The 23160-nt window shown below is 43.1% G+C and overlaps 3 protein-coding genes across 3 annotated transcripts in view; 1 reads left to right on the forward strand and 2 right to left on the reverse strand.

Annotated features, from left to right (window-relative positions):
- mapk8ip2 (mitogen-activated protein kinase 8 interacting protein 2) overlaps positions 1-17182 on the reverse strand; it is a 30701-nt gene extending 13519 nt beyond the window's left edge. The window contains exons 1-2 of the mRNA XM_008291014.1: positions 16735-17182; positions 5196-5301 (exon numbers count right to left, since the gene is read on the reverse strand). Of these exons, the coding sequence (XP_008289236.1) occupies positions 5196-5301; positions 16735-16799 (171 nt within the window). The 5' untranslated portion in view covers positions 16800-17182. The remainder of the gene's footprint in view (positions 1-5195; positions 5302-16734) is intronic.
- Positions 6953-10237, forward strand: LOC103364017 (gastricsin). The gene is made up of 9 exons (XM_008291013.1): positions 6953-7075; positions 7150-7288; positions 7398-7515; positions 7841-7959; positions 8657-8856; positions 9021-9137; positions 9243-9390; positions 9612-9710; positions 9832-10237. The coding sequence occupies exons 1-9, from the start codon at positions 7023-7025 to the stop codon at positions 9994-9996; spliced, it is 1158 nt and encodes a 385-aa protein (XP_008289235.1). The 5' UTR covers positions 6953-7022; the 3' UTR covers positions 9997-10237.
- A 2206-nt stretch (positions 17183-19388) lies between the features above and the next one.
- On the reverse strand, positions 19389-21870 carry LOC103364020 (zona pellucida sperm-binding protein 3-like). Its single transcript, XM_008291017.1, has 8 exons — positions 21418-21870; positions 21204-21322; positions 20877-20980; positions 20588-20765; positions 20379-20496; positions 20185-20267; positions 19954-20096; positions 19389-19775 (listed from the first exon to the last, which is right to left on the reverse strand). Exons 1-8 carry the CDS (start codon positions 21844-21846, stop codon positions 19711-19713), a joined length of 1239 nt encoding a protein of 412 aa, XP_008289239.1. The 5' UTR covers positions 21847-21870; the 3' UTR covers positions 19389-19710.
- Between the last annotated feature and the right edge of the window lie 1290 nt (positions 21871-23160).

A 23160-nucleotide genomic window follows, 5' to 3' on the forward strand; every position in this document is an offset into this window, starting at 1 on the left:
AATGGGTGCTCATCTAAATGCAGTCAGTGTACTTTTGGAGGTTGTGATAAATAGTTGAAATCATTAAACCATAGCAGAAAAAAAAGGCGCAAATGATGCAAAAATAATGATTAAAATATTAAATTTGTGTTAGTTTCATCCAACCTTTTAATGGAAATGATTCTCACAATTCTGAAAAACAACAGCGGCCCGCTCAAATCGTTTCGACAAGGTGGTTATGTAATAACCATGACAGGCATATTCATAAGTTATGGAAATACGCATCCAGTCTTTCCGTAATCAGCAGCTTTAACAACAATCATTTCTGCCCTGCTCAGCATCAGCAATGTTAAAAAAAAAAGATAAAGGTGAAAGGCAATTAAGCCACTAGACACAAAGTCACATTGCAAAAAATGTTGCCGAGAGTAGAATAATAGAGCAGTCTAGGGGATGGACTGTTCAGAGAAGACAACAGAGAGAGAGATAGTGTAACGGACATGGATGGAATGCAATGAACTGAGAGTGGATCAATCAGACATCTCTCAGGTTTCAACTGGTTTACCGGAAAGCCTGGCGCTAAACGATTTTGAGGTTTAATAGACCACACCTTCATGAACGTGTGTGTGTGTTGCTGTGTAGTATGTTTGCCAGATACAGGGTGTATCGACAGAGCAGGGTTCATAAAGTAGGTTAATTCTACATGTTTGACTGCTGGAATGCCTGCACACACATTCTCAAACAGCTGTGATGTGTCAATAACTTTTTTTCTGCACTTGAAGTCTCACATCTGCATGCATCCCTGTCAAGAGTAAACAAACATGACACGGCGTTGCTAGTATTAACAAAACGCATGGTCACTACCACAAACATAAATGGTTTATTTTTCCGATCATCACTTCCTTACTTAGAATTTGACAATGCAATTCCCAGGATTGATTTGTCTGGTTTTTCCATTTTGAACAGCGCAGCACTTTCTCTGCCTCTCAGCTCAGCCTGTTTAATGGAGGAATCAAGGCTCACCCTCTCGCCCATCCACCACACGCAAAACTGCTGACGCCTGGCGCATCCACTTTATGCCACAGCAAGTGAAACCAACACTCAATCTATTACCCGGAGAGTACACATGAATATGCATACTTATATCGGATTAACATATCTATTTTCCGACGACTTAGCTGTGAAGATGTGATAAAACGTTTGTTCCGAACGCGAGAAAACCTTCAAGCATAATGTGCACTTACAGTTCACAAGCTACTGTTAAGATTCACGGAGCTGCTTCCCTACACTGACCCATCATCATCCATCACTGGGGATACGTGACCTATAACTCTGTGACAGTGTAAAAGTCCACAGACCCATCAGTGAACTGTGAAAATGCCACATCTGCCAGAGAAAATAATCTGCACTGTCAGGAAACATCCTTTAGCGAGACCACCTGGTAGACAGGCAGGTATGCTTAAAAAAACAAAAAACTATAAATAAGAGTTGTGCATCGGCAGGAATCGATTCCCGTGGTCTCCAGTTCCCAAGGACATCCCATCCAATCCTGTGACTGTCCCTCCTCTGTCACCCAACAGACTGAGGCGAGTGCGCTCTCCTGCTCGCGGGGGAGGCATTGTGAATGAATTTAACCCTTTGATAGACTCACAAGCTTCGCAAATGGATTCGATGTAAATCAAATTACTCAGAGGTCAGAATGCTATTCCTGATATATACACAGACACTCTTAAGCCCATACAAACTGTACTGCTCACAGTCATCATTTTTGCAGTAGATGTTCTTTAAACAGCTCGACTTATGAGTAAAGACTGTTAACATTTATTCATTTATTTCTGCTCTTCAGCAGCAAAGAGATATTACTGTAACAAAAACGGTTGAAGGCAGAGCAGCTTTTTGATCTCTAATTAGGAGACCACAGGCGTGTTCAGCAGAGTTCATTTTATATGCACTGACTCTGCTGCTGCTGCTGCTGCTGCTGCACATCAGAAGATCAGCTCCAATGGACGCCAGCTCCAACACACAACACAACCCCCACCAGCTGGAAGAAAAGAGGCTCTGGGTGGTTCTTACCTGCTGGGCTGACCAAGCTAACAGAAAAGCATTAGAGAAACTGAGGACATGATCCTAAAGCGAACACCGGCTGCATGGCTTTGCAAATGAAGAGGACGCCAGGGACTCATAAATCTCAGAGAAGAAAAGTGGACGCTGACAATTAAGTGATCTTTTAAGATCTATACGGAGGCGGGTGAACAGAAAACAGGAAGGGTCTGGTGAAAACACTAAGCACCTGGGGGGGAGGAACTGATACAGAACAGCTTATTGACTCTAAATGCAATGCTGGACAATTACTGCAGATGTGCAGGGCTTATCTGATCCTTTATTCCAGGGCTGAGATCATGTGTCAGCCTGTTGTTTGATTTGATTATGGTCGTACTAGTGCATAAATTCATATTTACCTGAAGTGTATACAAAGCCATTGGTCTCATTCACTTCAACTATAGTGCACAAGCATCAAAGAATAGACGACAACATCTATATTTTTTTTGTTATTTTCTTATTAAATCATAAATTGCGTCTGTGTGTGGGTGCACATCTGCCGAAGCAAAGCCCCTTTACGAAACGCAGCTCATAATCTGACTTTTATGCTGGCATGTATGACAGATGTCGATTAGCCTCCCATTAGCCTCCCAGACACCACCTAGTGAGCGATGGCCTCCATCCATCAGTGTATCTGTAAATTTCCACGTTTCAAACTCGGAGTAGCACCACAGCTGAGACACAGACACCATTGCTCTGTCACATACTGAATTATGCATGCGCTCCTGCCGTTCAATCGGGGGCTCAGGAGATACAGGCATGGTTATTAGAGAAACAGGAAGTGAAGGATCAGGAGGCTGAGGGTGTGTGTGGAAGAGACAAAAAGGGGAGAGGTACCCTATGCTGTCTGCTTGTTATGTTGATATGCTGTGTTAAAAAAAAACTAAATTAAAAAAATGAAAGGTCATGGAAAGAAACTAATCACATGCTTGAAAACATATGATGAAGCTAATCCCTTGTGACATGCAGTATAGACTGAGAGCCTGGGGCAGAAGGGCAGCATTTTGACATTTGATCGCCATTTCCTCCGTGAAATCAGACACTGATCTTTAATTGCCTGCCTTCAGCTCCACATGACCGAACGAGCTACTTTAACACATCATGTGTGTCTGTTTGTTTCGTTCACATGTATATGTGTGCCCCTGTCACAAAGTACTAATCTAAAGGGTTATGCAGATTAAGACCTGAACCCCATAACGAATTAGAATTAATCAGAGCTGGGGATTGGGGCTGGAGGATAATCTCACTGTTTAGATGGGCTGTTCTTTCTCAACATCAAAGACGTGCTGCCCAGTATGACCGAATCATACTGACATGAAAACCACAAGCTTCTCTCTTCATCAGCAGAGTGCGGTGCAGCAGCGAGAGGCTGCTGCTGCTGCTGCTGCTGATGAGCTGACAAAGTGTCACGCACCCTACTGATGCAGGCAAAATCAAATATCATGTGAAGTACCCTGTGCATGAAATTGTCTGTCTCGCCTTTCTTTCTCTGTTATTTAAAGGAGCACACACTCAGAGGGCACCCGGGTGTGTGTCCTGTCCATCCCATGTCAGCAAGATTACTTCCTCTGGGCAATGATGTAACGTAACAAGGACCGACACTGTCTCTGGCCTGTGCTTTCTTGTTTGTGAAGTGAGCAGTCAGGGTTTCTGCTGATGTGTATCTGGTTAAACACTCAAGAGAAAGCAGGGGGGGCGGGGTGGGAAGAGGGGACCGATGCAGGGTTTACTGCTGTACGACAACCCTGGTGTACGAAAAATAAATCCACGTTCTGAATTCTCTCCTCTTCTGGAGGTCTTCTCGCATGCTATTTGAAAAACAGCTCCGTTACAGAGGGGCTTTGCTAGCTCTCCATAATGTGTTTTGTTGGTGGATTAAAGTGGAGGAAGGAAAATATCTAGCACAGATTTATGCCAAGAGCTTAACCCCTCAGAACCAACCATCCCTGAGCTAAATCCTCGTTCCCAGGCACCTCGGCAGAGAAGAGAGAGAGAAAGAAAGAAGGAGAATGTAAAGGGAGAAAGTGAAGCAGGGGGAAAGGAGTGGAGGGGTGGCGGAGAGCGAGGAGGGAATGTGAGCTCCGTCTCTAAGCAACACTCTGCATAGGGAGGGAAGGGAAGACACTTGGGAGGGAGGGAGGGAGGAGAGGAGAGGAGGGAAGGCAGGGTGGGAGGGAAGAGAGGAAAGGAGGTTGTCTCTGCATAGCAGCAAACTGCATTGGGTCACCCACCCTCTGCTGCAGCCATGGCTCAATGCCACCAGCATAAAACATTTACATTCCACAGGATGGACGGGGAGAAGTAGAGCGAGGGTGGTGTAAGATAATAGTTCTTAGAAATTGTGTAATTAAAGCCTAAGCCGGTCAGAGATGTGGGATGATACAGCTAATGACTCAATTATTTGCGTATACTTCATAACACAGTCACTCGAATACGATCTTCGCTGGAAGTGCTGCTTAGAGTTTCTATGATGGTGAGTAGTTCAGTGAATGGGTGCCAGCTGGTTACTCAGATTCAGGATGTATGATACATGATGATGGTTTGTATGATGACGGACAGCAACTCACTCTTCTGGTTAAACAAAGCTCATTTTCCTCCGTGGTATTAATGCATTGACATCTGAGGCGTACAGTTATTACTGTAATGACTGCAATGCTGGTGAGCTGGGCAGCCTATAGATGAAACCCCAAAGCTACAGAAAACGCTTACATAAGGCAACAATATGCAAATAGGAAGTTCCCAGCACTAAACAGCAATAAAAAAGCAGGTCAGTCTGCACCTTTGTTTCTCAAATTTATATTTTTCACATCACTGCGTTTGCTATGTTTCTGCTGGTATTTGTTTCAGGGCTCCATTAATCCACGATGATAAACAGTCACTCATAGCAACCGCAGAGGAGCAACAACAGATGGACAGATTTGTCTACTGAATCATTACAAATAATATTTACCAAACAGCCGCATATACATAAGGTGTGTATGTCAGAGAAGAACTGCAAACATTGCTCTGTTCAACATGTAGAACTGCTTTACATGACTGCAGATCCAATGCATCCCCACATTGTGTTTGCATATCGCACACGCAACGCAAAGTGGAACAACATAAAAACAGAGCCTTACCTTCTCATACGGATCAGAGTCGTAGTTGAGTCCAATCCCACAGTCATCTGTGATTTCAGAGAGGTCCTCATCATCAAACTCCTCCAGGCTGATGTCATGGGCTGGTCTGGGAATACATGAGAGACAGTGTGTTTCAATACATGTTGCAGAAAACGGATAACTGCAATATGCCTCTTTCATCAGTGAACGCTCCAGAAGGGAATTTCTCTTTGATTTATGTCCACGCGCTGAACCCTGTTTGAGGGGAAACCAGCTCTAAGTCATGTGCTGTCAGGCTCCGTCTGGGTCTCAGTCTCGTATACTGGACACAGGCAGCCACACAAACGCCCGTCATCTTCTCTGTCTCTGTTATAATATTGCACACTCACAACACATTCCACTGATTCAGCTGAATATTCGCAGCAACAATAAAGCACTGACATTAAATGCCAATATTTCAAACTCAGTTAGATGAATTTTATTGTCTGTATGTGAGCTGCGGCTGTTGTAAAAAAGAGTTGGAAGTGAATTACTGGCCTCTTCCACCAGAGTTTCTGAACTTTCATTTACAGCACCCAGCACTCACCAGCAGGGAAATGTCTACGTCTCTGTAATGAGGCATGGCACTGCAAGTTTTCTTGATTACGCTCTATCTCATCTTTGCTCCATTAATTTCAGCACGCTCCCGCTTCTACAGCAGTTGGCTTGCGATGTGTTTAAGGAAGTGCTGCATTGCAGCTTTCCTGCTAAGAAAAGGGCACTCGACATATTACGTATGGATTCCAGCTTACATCACACAGTCATATAGGGGTCCTGTCTACACAATGTCACTGGTCGCATGGAACAAATGAGGACATGCTGATGCATCTAAAATTAAAACAAAAGGGGTTATGAAAAAGTCACTGTAATCAGAGTGCCCCCAAGCTACCGGTCTGCTTCAATGTACACTGCCTGAAAAAAAAAAAAAAAGGGAAAAAGAAGATAATGATGGCAGACAGAAAGGGTAAAGAGGTTATTGGGGTTGTGGATGCTATAGGGAACTGTGAAGTGAATGTTGTACAGTGATAAAATCAGCTAAAAGTCATGAAATTTTAATTGAATATTCTTACAGCCGTACAGTTTATGGGATGTTTTAAATGCAAGGACTCAACCAAAATATGTACTTTGCACAATACTATGATAAGCTGAACAAGATGAAAGGTTTTGATAAACAAGTTTGGTTAAGGCACCACTGATACTGAGGGATAGATATAACACGTTCGCTTTCCATTTGCGGAAAATCGCAGTCGCACTATTAAGCTTGACCTTGTGTTTATCTAATCGGATAAAAATTGTAATAAAACTGCATCTTGAGGATTCGTGCAGATGATTTTTTTGGGGGGAAAACAACAAAGAGATCTTATTTCAAAAACGTACTTTAAATAAATTCAAAGCCAAAACTCGACATCAGGAAGAGCAGATGTATTATTTTGCTTTATTAATTTTTTAAAAAAGGACAGTTCATTCTAATGTATTTGTACTGAGTTGTATTCTGAAAGTACTCTAAATAGGAGAAATACCTTCATTTATTCAGGGTTACTATGATGTGTTTACGGTTTTTGGCTGCGTTTGTAGAGCGCCGCTATCACAGGAGGTGCTGTGTACTGAATACCCGCTGACTGTTGACATCGTGAAGTATGCAGCTTCTCAGAAAAAAAAAAACTTTGAATGTCACCCTGTCTGAACTGATACGGCTGAGTTTTTGATAACAGCCAGACTGATATGGGCGTAACACGCGCATATAAAGCCTGTTGGGTTTTCAAGCCGACTCGCATCCATCCAGGAGTTGTGTTGTACCGAGGTGGGATCATGAAGTGTCTCGTTGCTGTTCTGATCTGCATGGCGCTGGCTGAGGGAGTCAGGTAAGAGGACATGTACGTGGAAAATCTATAACATTTGGAGTTTTGACTTTATTTTTGGCATCTTCTTTCCTTAGAGTCCCTCTGCACAAGCATAAGTCAATGCGCCAGGCCCTGAGAGACAAAGGAATTGTGCTGCCACGCCAAGATCCAGGTCTCAAGTATCATCCCGATGAGCTCATTTCTGCATCCATGTACATCAACAACTACGCTGATGTAAGAAATCAGTTTTTAGATGCTGCACACAACATTCTTAATAACAGAAGTAACTTGCAAATGTTCCTCTTTTCATTCCTGTCTTTCTTTATCTCCAAACAATGCCCAGACCACCTACTATGGAGCCATCAGTGTTGGAACACCCCCCCAGTCCTTCCAGGTGCTGTTTGACACCGGCTCTGCCAACCTGTGGGTGGACTCTGTCTACTGTAACACTCAGGCCTGCAGTGAGTACAAGCTTCACACTACCGAATCTCTCATCTGTCACTCTGTTCAGATCATTACTTGCATGAGAAAACCCAGAGGACTTACAGCTGATATAGGCTAAGCATGCAGAGATTGCAGTTTGTGATCCAAGATATTACAAATTAATGACATTGTACATGCATGGGATTTAGATTTTCAGTGTGATTGCGGGCGTGCCACCAAGCTACTGTGGTAGTTAAAATTCAGCTCATGACTTCTACAATCAAATGAGATGTCAGCATGTCAAAAGGCTCTGCACACAATAAGGATGGCTCCGGAGGTAATCCACATCTATGTCATTCGTAGACACACACAAGAAGTTCAATCCTCAGCAGTCCTCCACCTTCACTGCAAGGCGTCAGTCCTTCTACCTGCCCTACGGAGCCGGAAGCCTCAACGGAGTCTTTGGATATGACAACGTCAACGTGAGTCAAATCTACTAAAACGACATCAGTTAAAATCCTTCTCTGGTCATTGATTTAACCAATAAGAACAAATGTCTGAGTGTCACAATTACATGTTAAGAAAAAGTAAAGAAATAATTCCTTTCTGCCTTAAAATGGCTCAGATGCGACTCTACACTGTCGCCACTTTAAGAATGTGAGGATTTATGAAGTCCCCGTCCGCTTCTCCATCCTCCAATCGTGGCAGTTTGAGCACAACAGCTCAAACATGCTACACACTGGAAAGTAATTCATGCATACGTGTTCAAAACTGTTTTAGAAGAAGAAGAAGAAGGATACAGAAAAGCTCTCACTGCAAGCTGAAAGGATTACAAACCTTACAAACTGTCTGAGCTCAGTCATCGGTGGACTTTACGGCAGAAATACTCAGTCATGATTGTTTATTTTGCTTGTGATGTGCCATCCAACAAACGAAAAACAATATAAGGACTTAAAGTAAAAAGCTAGTACTAGTATCAAAGTTGTCACCTTCTTTTTACAGTTTAAGAAGACTCGTCTGAACAGAGTCTTATGTATTGAGATGGACTAGATGATTTCAGCATCACCTCAGTAAATTACATCTTACAGTGCACAAAGGTATGGCCATGTTGCATCATGGCCTTGCATTAAAATCAGTCTATGATTTATTCACCGCCCTGCTTCGTTCTGGATTCTGTAGGTTGGCGGCATCGAAATCACTAACCAGGAAATCGGTCTGAGCACCAATGAGCCCGGTGAGAACTTTGTGGTGGCCCCGTTTGACGGCATCCTCGGCCTGTCTTATCCATCCATCTCAGCTGGAGGACAAACACCCGTCATGGACAACATGATCGCCAAGAACCTGCTGAATGCCGACATCTTTGCTTTCTACCTGTCTAGGTATAACTGGCACGAGACTTCGATCGAGTCAAACATGTGTCTGAACGTGGCATTCTGATGCAAGACTTCCGGTCACCTCGGCATATATCCACATTACTGGCACTGGACAATGTCTGTAATAATTTTAGTTTGCAGCTAATTTTTTGGTTTGTCGTATGGTGCAGGAATGAACAGCAGGGTAGCGTGCTCTCTTTTGGAGAGGTGGACAACAGTTTGTTCCAGGGCCAGATCTACTGGACCCCTGTCGCCTCTGAGACCTACTGGGAGATTGGCGTGGAAGGGTCTGTGCTCTAAAACATTTCATCCAAAGTAGTTTTCTTCTTGTTATTAAATGAGCAACAATTTGTGCCCCAGATGACGCAATAAAAAACTATGTTTACATGCAGATTCCAGATTAACGGGCAGGAGACTGGCTGGTGCTCGCAGGGCTGCCAGTCCGTTGTGGACACTGGAACCTCCACGCTGACGGCCCCACAGCAGTATCTGGGTAGCATCATGCAGGCTATTGGAGCCCAGCAGAACCAGTATGGAGAGGTAAAGCAAATGGGCAGACGGACTCCCACACGCAGAGTTCAATCCACCGTTATTAGTACTTAAAATAGATCAAAACTCTGATTTTAAAGTCTCAAGGTCTCCGAGAACACCAATACATCAAACATAGAGATGCACAAATATGATGAAACAATGTCAAAACTGGACAATCAGTTGGTTTCAGTCTCTCTCAAGCAGTATGTCCTTGTTCTGTTGATCCCCAGTATACGGTGGACTGCAGCCAGATCAACAACATGCCAACTTTCAGCTTTGTCATCAGCGGTGTTTCCTTCCCTCTGCCTCCTTCTGCTTATATCACCCAGGTAAATTACTGCATGTATGCTGACAGTTAGCATGCATATGTGTCTACATCTTTACCAACATGCCACAGTTTCTATTTGTCGGTGTGCATGCACATTGAGGTGTCTGGTCTTCTACCCCCAGCAAAACCAGAATGGATACCAGTCCTGCTCTGTGGGCATCACCCCCACCTACCTGCCCTCTTCTAACGGCCAACCCATGTGGATCTTTGGAGACGTGTTCCTCAGAGAGTACTACTCCGTGTACGACCGCACCAACAACCGACTTGGTTTTGCTTCAGCCGTCTAAATGGCATCAGTGGAACCTCACCGTGAACCTGATCAGATAATAAGTTTGTGTGCTCCATCTTAACATCATCACGTGGATGATTTCCAACAATCACACTGGACAAACTGGCTTTAATTGTTTAACATACTTGTCATTGTAAACTGCAATACAAAATTAAGTCTTTCACATCTTCAGACTGATACATACTGAAGCTATTGTGGCTGGAGTTTCATATTCAAAACTGAGAAAAGTTAAGTGTGTCCACTCTCAAGCAGAATAAAAAGTAAATAATGAAAATGTCCCCTGGGAAGGTTTTAACATTTCATATTTCTAAATGAGCTGCCATGATCATAACAGCACAGGTTCTGGGCTCAGGGCCATATTGGATCTTTTTTTTTTTCCCTTTAAATAACCTTGGTTGTGTGTGTGTGTGTGTGCTTTTTACAATTCTCTTTGTGAGGGCCACAGTTTTAGACCTTGTGGGTGAGGGTATTTGTGGAAAATGAGGACATTTTGGCCATTCTTCATTTTCTGACACAGCGGAATAGAGATGTTTGGTTTTAAGGATGAAGCTCGAATTAGGTTTCAATTAGGCATTTAGTAATGACGTTTAATGTTAAGATAAGGTATGCTCACAAAGATAAAAGCATCACTATGTCGAGTTACTCCCCCCAACTACAAACAGCTCAAATTTCAAACCCTGAGACATAAAAAGACAAAGACATCCACCAAATTGAGAAATGCAATAATACATCAGTGGTGTTTCATGGCTCCATCGATAGAACACCAGTTGTTGGTTCATATCTTTGTTTTAAAGTAAAACTAAATAGTCTTGTGGCATTATTATTTCCTGCCCTAGTCAACTATTTTTGTCTATATAACCCATGTGCAGGCAACCTATTATTATAAAGTGCACAATGGTGGGTTTATAGCATTGCTAGGTAACAACCGGTGCCAGAAATTGCGACTATATCATAAAACACAAAATGACATATTTTCATCTACGGTCTGTCAGTGTGACCACAAAAAAAACTAATACCCAATCTGTCAAAATAAGCTAAATTGTGTCTTAAGCCGACCTTAGAAAAGGAGTTCATTAATTGAGCTCTTTGGGGAAGCTGTGGTTGTGAGCGTAGGTGTGTGTGGGCGTTTGTAATTGACACTGGAAAAACACCACATCGCTGCAGCTCTGTATCCAAGGCAGCTATCCCCCCGCCACGCAAGTGGAAAACCCCATGTTTGATTTTTGGATGATAGTTTAGTGAAAATGAGGGATGCAGCAGACAAGTAGGCAAACAAAGGAGCTGAGATAAACAAGGAGCGAGGAAGATGAGAATGCTGGAGCAGGGAAAGGAGAAATGTTGAATTCAAATGGGAGGAGTTCACTGGAGAAATAAAAATCTTTGTTTGCTTCAGTGGCCCTCTTCAATCAGTGATATCTCCTTTAATCTGGCCAATCCACAGAACACATTATCAGCTTCATAACTCTACAAAGAGCAGCCTTTAGTATAAGTGCACATCTGGGCAAATGAAACCCTAAAAAAACCAGCAAGGCTAAATTCTACTAAAGATCCCTGAGTTCATATATTTCCATGAATTGGCCCTTTACTCATTAGCTTCTCATTTGCATTTATCTCATCCTTCATCTCTTTTCTAGTTTCATCCATTGTTACCTATTGTGCTGTGTTTCCCGCCTCCATTTTGTTGTGCTTATCTGTTTGTCACAAGAGAGCGTGGCCCCATTTCCCCTAAATTGCAAAGTGTAGGAAATGTGTGTGGGTGAAAAATGCAGACAGACTAATGTGCAGCCCAAAGGCCTGTACTCGAATGATGGAATCACAGAAAAATGTTCTGTAGCATTTTGATTTCAGAATCCATATCAGACAGTGAGATGCAGACACCACTGTAGTGTTGACATCGGTGTTGACAGCATCCGTCGTACCATGTGGTTAACCACTCCCTGCTCACCCCACACCATACAGTGACGTCACTTCCATTTAGCCTCCGCTTGTGGTCGTTTTTTTAAATTAGGATTCGAAACTGAGGCTTCAGAAGTAGACAGAACGTCATCACTACACATTACTGATCACAACTGTAACGTTCGGAGCAAAATAAGAATCCCACCTCAACAAAAAAAAGAACAAGTCAGCACAAAATTGCCATCACTGATGCTGGTCACGCTGCTGCAACGGCAACACCCATCTCTGTGGCCTGAGCTTTTTTTCTTCCCACCCCTCTCAGATTCAAACAATCTCTGCAGCCAACATTTGTTCTGACAGTTATTCCCCATCATCTCTGATGCTGTCGCGTCCAGAAGAGAATTCGTCAAACCTGCACACTGTCGTCTTTGTGTTTGCTGTGTGCATGTTCACACATTCAAAGTGTCCTTTCTCATATGAAAATATGAGATCACGCAATTTCCTTTGACCAGAGTTATTTCTTTTGTGGCGTCTACACTGTTTCGAATGCGCTTTATACAATAATCATTTTTAGGCCTGCGACGTTTAAGCCACAGTCTTAAGCAATAAAACACAACAATGATGGTTGCATTTACAGAAATGTGAGCAGACTAATTCATGATGGATGTAAATGTTAGCCGCACTCTCAATCCAGTCTATGATCCAGACACTTCGCAGCTATTCTTAAATGACTGTAATCCCATCAAAGGAATATACAGCCAATACTTACAAAATCGCATATATGTGCAAATAGCTGTCATCAAAGAATGAAACGAGACAAAAATAGGAACCCGAGAGGAAATTCAAATGACACTAATAACAATATTAAAATAGATTCGGATGCGAAAAGTGGGGGTGTGCTGCGGGGTCTGTGCTGTAATTAAGCTGCCTTTTAACCATGAGCACCTGCTTCACGGTGACATCATCTTTAAAAGCCAAGGACATTTGATGTGGTTGCTACTGACTCATTAACAAGATCGTTTTCCCCGGCTTTTCAACCCGCCATCAGTCTCCGGTGAAGGAGAGACACACTCCCACACACACTGAAACACTCCAGCTCACACACACGTATGAGTCATGCGTTTAGCCTAATGAAGAACTCTCTGTTGTCTGTGTTGGATCCGAATGCGAAGATCACGCCACTTGTGAACCAGAGGTGCAGATGATGCATCGGTTTGCTGCGAGCGGATGATTTCACGTAGATTTGTCTGGCTTTCGGATTGATGAAGTCATGGGACGTAAAGTACATTTCGCTGCTCTTGGACGGGAACCACATCATTGTTGTCATCTTGACGGGAAGCAAATCTCGTGGACCGCCTAAATGTGGCTCCTTGTCTAATTGTTGTCAAATAGAAAAACGAGCTACGTAGCAACAGCTGCTGCAGAGATTGACAGGCGGAAACATGGCAAGTGGTGGCCGTATGGAGAGAGGGGGAACACAAAAATACAAAGAGAGAGACAGGAAGACAGCGGGGGGGGGAGAGGCAGAGATGGAACGCTTAAGCTAAAATGAATCTGTATTTGATTTAAGCCTCTTACCCCATGGTAACCATACCCAACCCTCCCTCCCTCCATCCGCCTTCAAAGAGTTGGAAAGCAAAAGTAGAACATTGACTGGTAAACATGAGAGATGCTCAGAGAGAGGGATAGAGGAGGGGGGGGATGCTTGATGAAAACATTTTTTAAAATATTGATGTACTACTATGGAATACAGCTGGGGTTTGGTATAGCCTGATCTAATCTGAATATGCTGTCAAATCGTCTTATCAAATATTGCATTTTTTTAGATCCGTTCTCCAATGTGTGGCTGCAGCAAGTGATTATTTCCATCACTGAATAATCTTATCTCTGAATGTCTTGCTCAGTCTTGCTAACTGTCCAAAGATAGCTAAAATGTTCAGTGCATCGTCTATGAAGACTGTAAAAGCACGAGGGTGAAGTACATTGCTATTTATACTTTACAATAACAATTCAGCATTATCAAAATAGTTGTTTATTTCTGTTTATTGACCTTTTGATTAGGATTTCTTTTCACTTGTCATTTCAGCGCTCGTGAATCCTTTTGGGTAAACCTCGCATCAATGGTAAGTGACTAGTCTGATCATTTTTAACAAGGACAACATTGAAAATAAAACATCAGCATTCAAAGAATCAAAGCTCTCGTATTAGACAGATTAAATGCTAATAAATCACTAGGTACTTTGAAAATACAAGATTTAAATAGTCAGTCAGTGATTCCCCCCTACTCTAATAACTGCCTTTGAACCAGATCCAAAAGGATACCAGAACTAAACACTGTTCACTCACAGCCTAACAACAACAACAACACAATAACAGAAAAGACTTCCCATCAGGCTGCATAAAGAATGTCGTATCAGCAATTCTGCCAAAGATGTAATCAATGACGGTCCATTTGAAGCGTTCTTAAGAGTTTTCATATTTGGATGTGCCATCATAGCCTTCACTAAACAACAACCGGGACTGATGAATAAAACGCAGCCTGTCTTGATGGAGTTCATTTCTACATATTTCAGTAAGATGAGGCCATAAAGGGATAAACGAAGCAAAACTGAACACCATCACCTCCTTTCAGTTCACGGCTTACGGACCTCTCCCATGTACTCCGACGGTCTTCTCTCAGCAATTAAAATGACATGTCACATAAATTGAATGAAATGTTGCCTCCGTTAATTAGTGAACCAGATAATTCATGTGTGTTTTTTGCACATATTTGATGGCGAGAGTGCTCACTTGGTGTCAGAGAAAATATAGTCTGTCATAACGTCTGTCATGCTGGTGCTCAGGGGAGAAAGATGGTCCCCCCCCCCCAACGGATTATGTTGCCCATTGGAAACAGTGCTAGGGTTATGTAAGGCAGATTACCGTACCACACTATCACCACCACCAGTGGCTTCATCCATGAATCTGTCACACACAGAGGCACAGGAAGAAAAAGGCAGCACACACAAACAAAATACACAGAAATGGTGAGAAAAAAGGATGCACATAATGAAATGTGCAAATGTGCCTCCTGTTTCCACATCCTCCACGCTGCAGCATTTCATCAGTCTGATTTTTTTTTTGGTATGTCATCAGTTCAAAACTGAAAATCAATAGCTGACCCAAAATAAACACAAAACTACTTCTGTACTCCTGAATGTACTTCTGTACACTTTAATCTTACTGAAAACAGCACAATGAAACGGATCAGTCTTCGCCCATTTCAAATAATAGGAGTGATACAATCTGCTATTCTTCATATCTGCTGTGGTCTAACTTTATTATCGATAGCTAAAAAGTACACTCAAAAGACTTTAAGTGCATGTGGAGTCACTGACACAATGTAAAATTAGGTCAAAAGTGTGTATAAAGGAAGATTATTGCACATTATTGCTGCCATACAGTTAAGATTAGCTCCATCTGGCTGTTTGCCAAAGCTGTAACTTTAAAATATTGATGTCATGGAAAGAGCTGGGCTCTGTGATCTCAACTAAGGTCACTGGTAGTCATGCAAATATAATCAGGTATATTGATCTGATATGATCCATCCATGAGATTGAACTACACTAAGTCCCACATGAGTGCATGTTGTGGATATAAAATCCACAGGGAGTGGGAGGGAGGGGGGTTAATGTGATTGCTTCTGTAGGACACAGGACGTGTGGAGGCAAACACACAGACAATGAAATGCTGTTGCATCATATGTATTATAGGGCAGGAAGCCTCTGATGTCCTGATAAATACATGAACACATCACAATCATTTTCCTTCTGCAACTCTGTGTTAAAGTTCCTCAATAGTATACAGTAGTTCATCACCTTATAGTAGCAATACAATTACAAATAGTTGTTTTTGTTGCCTACAAGATCGATGCTGTTGTGTTTGATGACACAGAGGAAGGCCTCACAGCAGCAGCACCAGATCCCATGTGATTGCTACATATGGAAATCAAATGAAAGTAGCAACACAGTAAAATAAAAGCACAAACTATGAGTCCAGATCCAGAGAAAAAGCAGATCTGAATATTGCAGCTCCCTCCACATGATTTCATTCAAATCACACCAGAGTGTTGCAATATTCCCCATCTCACCAGGCCTGACTTACATCCACATGCACTACAGAAAGCCCAAACCACATCCTTTCGACATAAACAACCTTGGAGAGAACACTGTAATCAGCTGTATCACAGATTCTGCATCAAATTATCGATTCCTGCTAAGTGCCAGTAGAATCCCGCTCACAATAGTGCTTAGACAGGAGGAAAAGGCGAGCACATTTGTCGCAGAGGTCACATTAGAGGCGTTTGAAACAACATCAATATCACTGGGACTTCCGTAAATCATTGTTCGGCAACATGCCCTTGCCTGGGTTGGACTCAACAGGGCGTGGGCCTCACACAGAGAATGCGCAAAGCCAGTGACTGTCGCGACAGCTGAGGATCAATCATTTGATCATATCCTCCCTCGTTATACTGCTCCGAAAAGAATAAAACTCCTGTCTTTTATTCGAGCTGGTCTTCTCCATCCAGCCGTCACTTCCAAAACATAAACAAGCAGCAGTGATGGGCTGCAGCACCTATAGGCGCGCATGGAAAGGCAGCAGCAGCAGCAGCAGGCCTCGCAGGTTATTCAGAAATATCTATTACTACCCAGGCTGGGAATGTGCGTTTTTACTGCAGTCATCAAAACAAAAAAAACTGCTGTTTACGCTCCTCGCCTCCACTGTCCCGTTTCTCCTCTCATCAGCCGTGCGCATCGTCCGCCATCCCCTCCACTGTCACCCTAACGCGTAAAGCTCTTACCTGCAGCCAGGAGGAGAGAGGGAATGGAAAGTGGAAAGGGAAAACATCTCAGCCCTGTCCGCCATCTTCTTCCACAAATGACTCAGAGCGACTGCAGAAAATCACGGAGGGAGCGCAGTCCATTCACAATCACGGGGCAGAGCACGGACGCAGTGGTGGACAGAGGTTTCTCTCTCTCTGCGGCCCCGACAGATGCCCTCCCTGGCCGCAAGCCTTCAATCAGACGAGCCTGCTCAGCACCATCAAATCTGCAGTCAACCATCCACACGAGCAGGACAGGATTGTGTGTGTGTGTGTGTGTGTGTTGAAGGGAGAGGGGGGGAGGAGGCTGTCAGGGTAAGAAAAGGATCTTCAGAGACAGGCTCCGCGGAAATCCCTGCGTCCCCTCGATATGTCCACACGAAGCATGAAGAGCGCAGTTTTGGTGACCGCAGTCCGCGTCTCGCTCGCCAAATGTCTGCTGCTGTGATGCTGCCTGTGGCACACAACAGATAGGGGGCCAGCAGTGCGGAGACAGGCAGAGACAGAGGAGGAGGAGGAGGAGGAAGAGGAGGAGGAGGAGGAGGAGGGATGTGTGGAGCTCTAACGTCAGAGCCGTTACCGAGCGAGCAGGCAGTCCTGAGTGGATGCAGCCAAAGACTTACAGGTTGGAAAAGCTGCAAAACAGTCCTGGAGAAAATATATATAAATCTGTGAAAGTTTTTATTTTATTGCGATTTATTGCAGGACCAGCAGAGGTCTGTGGTGAGATCCAAGGGTTCCCCGGAAAAGACTTCAATATTGTGTCCCTGCGCTTTTAAAATATGGATAAGATGGACTCCTGCTTGTGCCACTCACACAGACCATGTGATCCATAAAGAACACACAAAACAATGAAAAGACAGAGAGACTGAGAGGAGAATGTGCAGCTCAGTGCAACAGGAAATCAACCGAGAAGCAGAGCAATAGAGCTTAAAGACAGACAGGATGGAAAATACATCATAACCTGCAGATTCTTAGGACACAAAGAAGTGCAAATAAAATGACATACAAAGAGAAAAATCTTCAGGGTAGCACCTAAATTGCACATAATTGCTCTGCGTGTAAAACAGATGAGTATAAAGTGTGTTTTCTGCAACTAAACCCAACAATAATAATAATCAATTTAGTAGTCAGTCAGTTTAGTAGCAGTAACTCCCATTGGCTTTCCTACAATTTCCTGCAACTATTTGATAGAATGCAAAGTGTAAGAGCACGTGAAAGTAGGTTTTGCTGATTTTAATTTTTTATATATTTTAGACTCTAAATTGTAACAGTTCACCTATTAATTCCGAGGTGACAGTGTCACAACGCTCTATATAAAGGAGACGGGCGGATCTATGCCTCAGCAGGGGTGAAAATCAGACACTCTCATACATTTGTTTTGGCTCAGAGCACAGCTTTTTACTTTACACACTTTACTTTTTTACCCCCCCGCTCACATACACAAGCGCATCCCCAGACACAACATAGCAAAAACGACACGGCTGAAAAACAGTTCTTTAAGTTCAGCAAACAGCTCATGGCCCGTCCGGCTTCATATATATAGTTCAGCCACCACCTGCACGGCTCTGCAAGGCCGCAAACAAATGCACGCCACAGTACTCGTGGCAGGTGGCCGATGCCATCAACAGCTGGACCAACTCACGGCTCTGCGCATCAGCCCTCCTTTGAATGACGGCTCCGGTCCTCGGCAACTCCTTAGGTATTCCAAAAAGTTCCAACAAGCAAAAACCCATACTCCGCGGCCAGGTAACTCCGGGAAACCTCCAAGTTGGCGTGTGTCGTCATCCCACTACGTGCCACCGCGCGCGTACACTGCACTCACCTAAATAGAGGTTCATGCAAAGCCACGCCCCCAACATACATTTGACTCAATAAACAATACCTGTGACCCCAGTGACAAAATACATCTACACTATTTCACAGACAATCATAAGGCATCAATTCACCCCTGCTGGGTGCCTATGGAGTGAGGTCAGACCGGGCCTTTACAAAATGACCTGCAGTATTAATTAACCAAAGGCTTAATAAACAAAACACCTCAGGCTTTCTTCACCAGGTGACAGAAACGGTGTCTTCCTAGAAAATACATGAAATAAAGGCGAGCTGTAAGTTGACGCTGAGTTATTGTTCTGTTGCTTTCGTTTAACACTGGAACATGCAGATTCTCAATAGATAGCCGGCTTTACTGCGCAGGCGCAGTGGGGAGCTGTTCACTGCCTGTGGTCCTGAAACTGTGCACCTTGCTCAGCTGCAGTTTGCCTCATGAGCCACACGAGGACGGTAAATACTCAGTGAGTGCACTGCATGTATTTGTTAGGAGTCACACATTTTTCTGTTACAGTCAGCAGCAATCTGGAATGACATGGGACATAAAACCCATGTTGACTCAGTTCTGCTTGTTTTTTAAAATTTTTTTCCCCAGACTGCATGTTGTCAACGCAGCAAGTTTAAAGTTTTGCATCAAGGAGACAGATTGAGGCTGTTTTTTGGGTTGTTGTTGTTAATTTATCTATTCTTCAGCTTGGTGCAGTATTCATTTTATTCATCATAGTCTATTTTATTTCTCTGTGTTTATTTATTATTAGCTTGGGAAGAAAATAGGGAAAAGTTCCCAGTGAATGACACAAGAATTTTAAACAACTGCGTTTTTTATTTCCATCACGAGTTACAACTGATGCAACGGAAAGCTGGGGTCCATGTCTAACATTTTCTCACAACACACAAGGGAATGTAAGATGAGTTACACTTTTGCACGGGGGGGACTTTCTGACTTCTTACAGTTTTAGTGTGTTTTTTGATATTTCAAATTTTGACCACATTTAAAGAAGCAAATGGGTTTTCATTTCTTGTTTGAGCAGAAGCACCAACAAGAAACAAGAAAATAACATAAGGACAGTGATGAAGCAATAATTCTGTTTATTTTGATGGTTTTGGCCGTGACCGGAAATTGCGTTAAACGATCGGCTTCTCTGCAACGGTGAGGGGACCCATTCTGACGTCACCTTCCCACTCGACAACTGAGAGAGGGAAACAGAATGTTATAATATAGCAGGGTGAGGTTGTCTAACAGTAAGAAGCAGCTCGTCCATATGGGATTTGCAGAATGACATTTACTCTGAAATGTATTAAAAATGCTGTAATATGTGAACAATATGATATCAAACACTTTAGACAATTGATTTTCATATGACGTACTTTCAGCCTGAGCTTTGGACACATCACGAATCTTCCTTCCAGGATTGGATGAGGTACCAGATACAACTCCTGAATTGGAAGCTCCAAAGTCACCAGTCTCACAGGAGGCACAAGCTGTATCAATGCCGCTGGCCTCTTTCCACCTAGGCAGAGAAGGGAAATGTAGGCAGTAAATACCAAACCACCTCTGAAATCATTATCGTCAACACACATGAGTACGCGCAGACTCACCCGGCGATGTAGGAACATGCTCTGTGGCTGCTGTCAATGCTATTGGAGGAAGACGTTGCTTTCAAGTGGCAGGTAAGATAGAGCTGTCGGAATAACAGAGCGGTTGGGATATTATTAGATGTAAGTCTGCAGCATTAGTGGTGAAAAGGAGGCAAAATTATAAGAAAATTAACTCAGTTCTTGGAGATGCGTACCAATCCGCTGTCAGCACCCTGGAATCTGAAGGCCTCCAACTGGAAACACAACTTGTTCTCTGCAGTGCGAGCCTGGAACCTCGAAGAGGAGCCTGTGATTCTGGCATCAACCAAACAGCTGCACGCGAGAAAAACACACACGTTAGAGATCAGTGTAAATGTTTTTGATCTTTTCTCGTTGTACAGAACTACTCATGAAACTACTTTACCCATTGTTCTCAATGAAGGCGTATCTGGGGCTGCTGGCCGGGTCAGACGAAAGAGTAGCGACACAGTGGTCCACATAAACACGGAGGGGTACGTGGAAGTACTGCTGGACGATAACCTCAATATTAATCAGGTCTCCCAGGAAATATTGGTAGCTTGGCCTCTCATAGAGCCAGTCGTCTGTGCAATAAGATAGAATATTTTAACAATGTTTGCAAATATATATATGCACACACATATGTATTTTTAATCACAGTAACATAAAAGTGAACATGTGCTGCTTAAACTTACCAGTCATGAGTTTCATGGTGAAGTATAAGAATTCCTCTGACACTTTGACCGCAGAGAAGGGGACCCAGACGGGATTAAGGGGAAGGCTGCTCACGTTGTGCTTTCTAAGCGATTAAACAGGTTTCCTTAAAATGCATAAAACTAAAGCAATCCTCAGAATGATGTGCAGCTAGCATTAGAACAGTATGTTATCATATGTACTCATCGGTGGAATCTGGATTTGCTTACATAAAACGCAACAGATTAAGTTACATATCTAGATGTTATTTTTATCATTTTTACATTTTGCTGGTTCACTGATACACATCTTGTTGACAGTCTACACACCTTGGGTAGTGGCATTCCACAATTACAGCAGCTTTGCTTGTCCTCACCACGGGAGAACTGCCCACAGGCTGGGGGTTGTAGTTCAGGGTGAAGGTGTAGACTAGGGACTCCTCTGTCAACTAGTGAAGACACGCAAAGAGAATCACACGTGAACATATTTAATATTCTCCACAATGTAGATTTTTCACTGACTGGCATTTCGCATTGTGCTTACCACTAATGTGCTCCCACAAGCTTGGAGTGCCGATTCATAAATCAGCACATGGGCGACGTTATCCTCTGCGACAGCACTACAGGTTCCCAGGGTTAGGTCAGCCGGATTGATAAACTGGCCAATCCCAAACATATCCTTCTTGACTTCCACATGAGCCTCACTCTCTCTGCACTCAACAGCAACAGTCGCGGCAGGAACAGGAAATCTCAGCTCGAATGGCACCTCAACTTTCTCCGGAGGTTGAGGGTCTTCAGGGTATGTCCAGGTAAGGGGTTTTTCAAATGTCTGCTTTATCTGTGGGTTCTCTACAGGTTTCTTAATCTCCTGCCTTGGTGGTTTAGGTGGCGAGGGCTTGTAATTTTGCCACTGAGCATCGCACAAGCTGCCAAGCAAGGCCAGCGCCACAAGGCAAACAGCAGGGCACTTCATCTTCACAACAACAAGTGATCTGAGGAGCTCACTAGGTGCTGTAAGGAAGCTTCAGATGTGCACCTACTTTTATAACACAGCGAATCTGTTTACTTCCACTACACTCCCTCCCGCCCCTTCAGTTGGCCATTCCCCATCAGGCTTGATGAGTGCAAAGCCTCAGCCAACAAGATGATTACAGCAGCAGATCAAAAATCTATGACAGCCTCTGCAGCTGGGTTTAGATTAGGTTTAGATTATTAATTCATTCGGGCATTAAAATATGACTATTTCAAGCAAATTGGCACTGTTGCAATGTCTTTGAGCACATTTTCCTCAAATGAGTGAGAAAACACATAAAACTAGTTGGCAAACGTACTCAGAAAGTAGCGGCCAACAAAAAGTCATGCTGTGAACCCGGGTTAGGTTCACCTGCCCTCAAACTCAGTATTTTGCCAAAGTACATTTTGTGAAGGTCTGTGAATCGATGTGGTGGTGATGAGGGTCAGGTTCACCTGCAGTAAGTCCGGGGAATTTCAAGGCGCTATAGAATGTTAAAGAAACAAATATTCTGTATTCTGTTGTGATGGCACATTTTCAGATGTTTGGCTTTGGTTCCCAGATCTCACTTTATTTTGATATACAGATTAGATTCAAATGAAACCAAATATGAACACAACTTGGAATTCAGATATAAATGTAAGATAAGATATTTTCAGTTCTGCAGGATCCCAATTTAAACTGAGGACACCTTTAATTCCTTACTGTTATTAAAATAGTATTATATATTACATGTGATTTTTTAAATTTAATATTGTTATTCATTCTTTTTTTTTTTTTTTAACAAAAATTTAGGACATAAAAATGTTTCTAAGATGTATATTACTTCATTTTGACAAAATTCTTGAAATTAGTTTATTTTGTAGGAATGTTAAAGATACCTATAAGCAAAATCATGACTAATTAGAACGACATTTAGGAAATAATCAGTTTGAATTGCATTCATAGTCACTGGTAGAGAGTTGGTGGTCAAACATGTCATTTTATTTTATTTTACTCAGTACCTGGTAATGCACAGAAACAGAACAAATGCAGAACAGAGCGGCGGTCGGTGGTTCGATTCCACCCTGTGACCTGTGTCGCGGTCGTCGTGTCCTTGGGCGAGACACGTCACCCACCTTGACTGGTGTGAAGGCGTGTGAATGGATTGTTTGAGGTGGTGGTCAGAGGGGCAGAATGGCAGCCACGCCTCTGTCAGTCTGCCCCAGGGCAACTGTGGCTACAATTGTACCTACCACCACCGGAAGGAATGTGTGTGAATGAATAATTGACAGT

This window comes from Stegastes partitus, unplaced genomic scaffold, assembly GCF_000690725.1.
Source record: "Stegastes partitus isolate 25-593 unplaced genomic scaffold, Stegastes_partitus-1.0.2 Scaffold709, whole genome shotgun sequence".
NCBI classification, from domain to species: Eukaryota; Metazoa; Chordata; class Actinopteri; family Pomacentridae; genus Stegastes; species Stegastes partitus.

What these genes read in the sequence shown, in the direction of transcription:
- LOC103364017 (XM_008291013.1), top strand. Translation starts at nt 7,023, where the DNA reads ATGAAGTGTCTCGTTGCTGTTCTGATCTGCATGGCGCTGGCTGAGGGA. An exon ending in CTGTAACACTCAGGCCTGCA is followed by an intron (nt 7,516 to 7,840) that starts GTGAGTACAAGC and finishes TGTCATTCGTAG; the next exon opens with ACACACACAAGAAGTTCAAT. An exon ending in TGGGAGATTGGCGTGGAAGG is followed by an intron (nt 9,138 to 9,242) that starts GTCTGTGCTCTA and finishes GTTTACATGCAG; the next exon opens with ATTCCAGATTAACGGGCAGG.
- LOC103364020 (XM_008291017.1), bottom strand. Translation starts at nt 21,846, where the DNA reads ATGAAGTGCCCTGCTGTTTGCCTTGTGGCGCTGGCCTTGCTTGGCAGC. An exon ending in GCCTTCATTGAGAACAATGG is followed by an intron (nt 20,497 to 20,587) that starts GTAAAGTAGTTT and finishes TCTCGCGTGCAG; the next exon opens with CTGTTTGGTTGATGCCAGAA. An exon ending in GCATGTTCCTACATCGCCGG is followed by an intron (nt 20,097 to 20,184) that starts GTGAGTCTGCGC and finishes TTCTCTGCCTAG; the next exon opens with GTGGAAAGAGGCCAGCGGCA.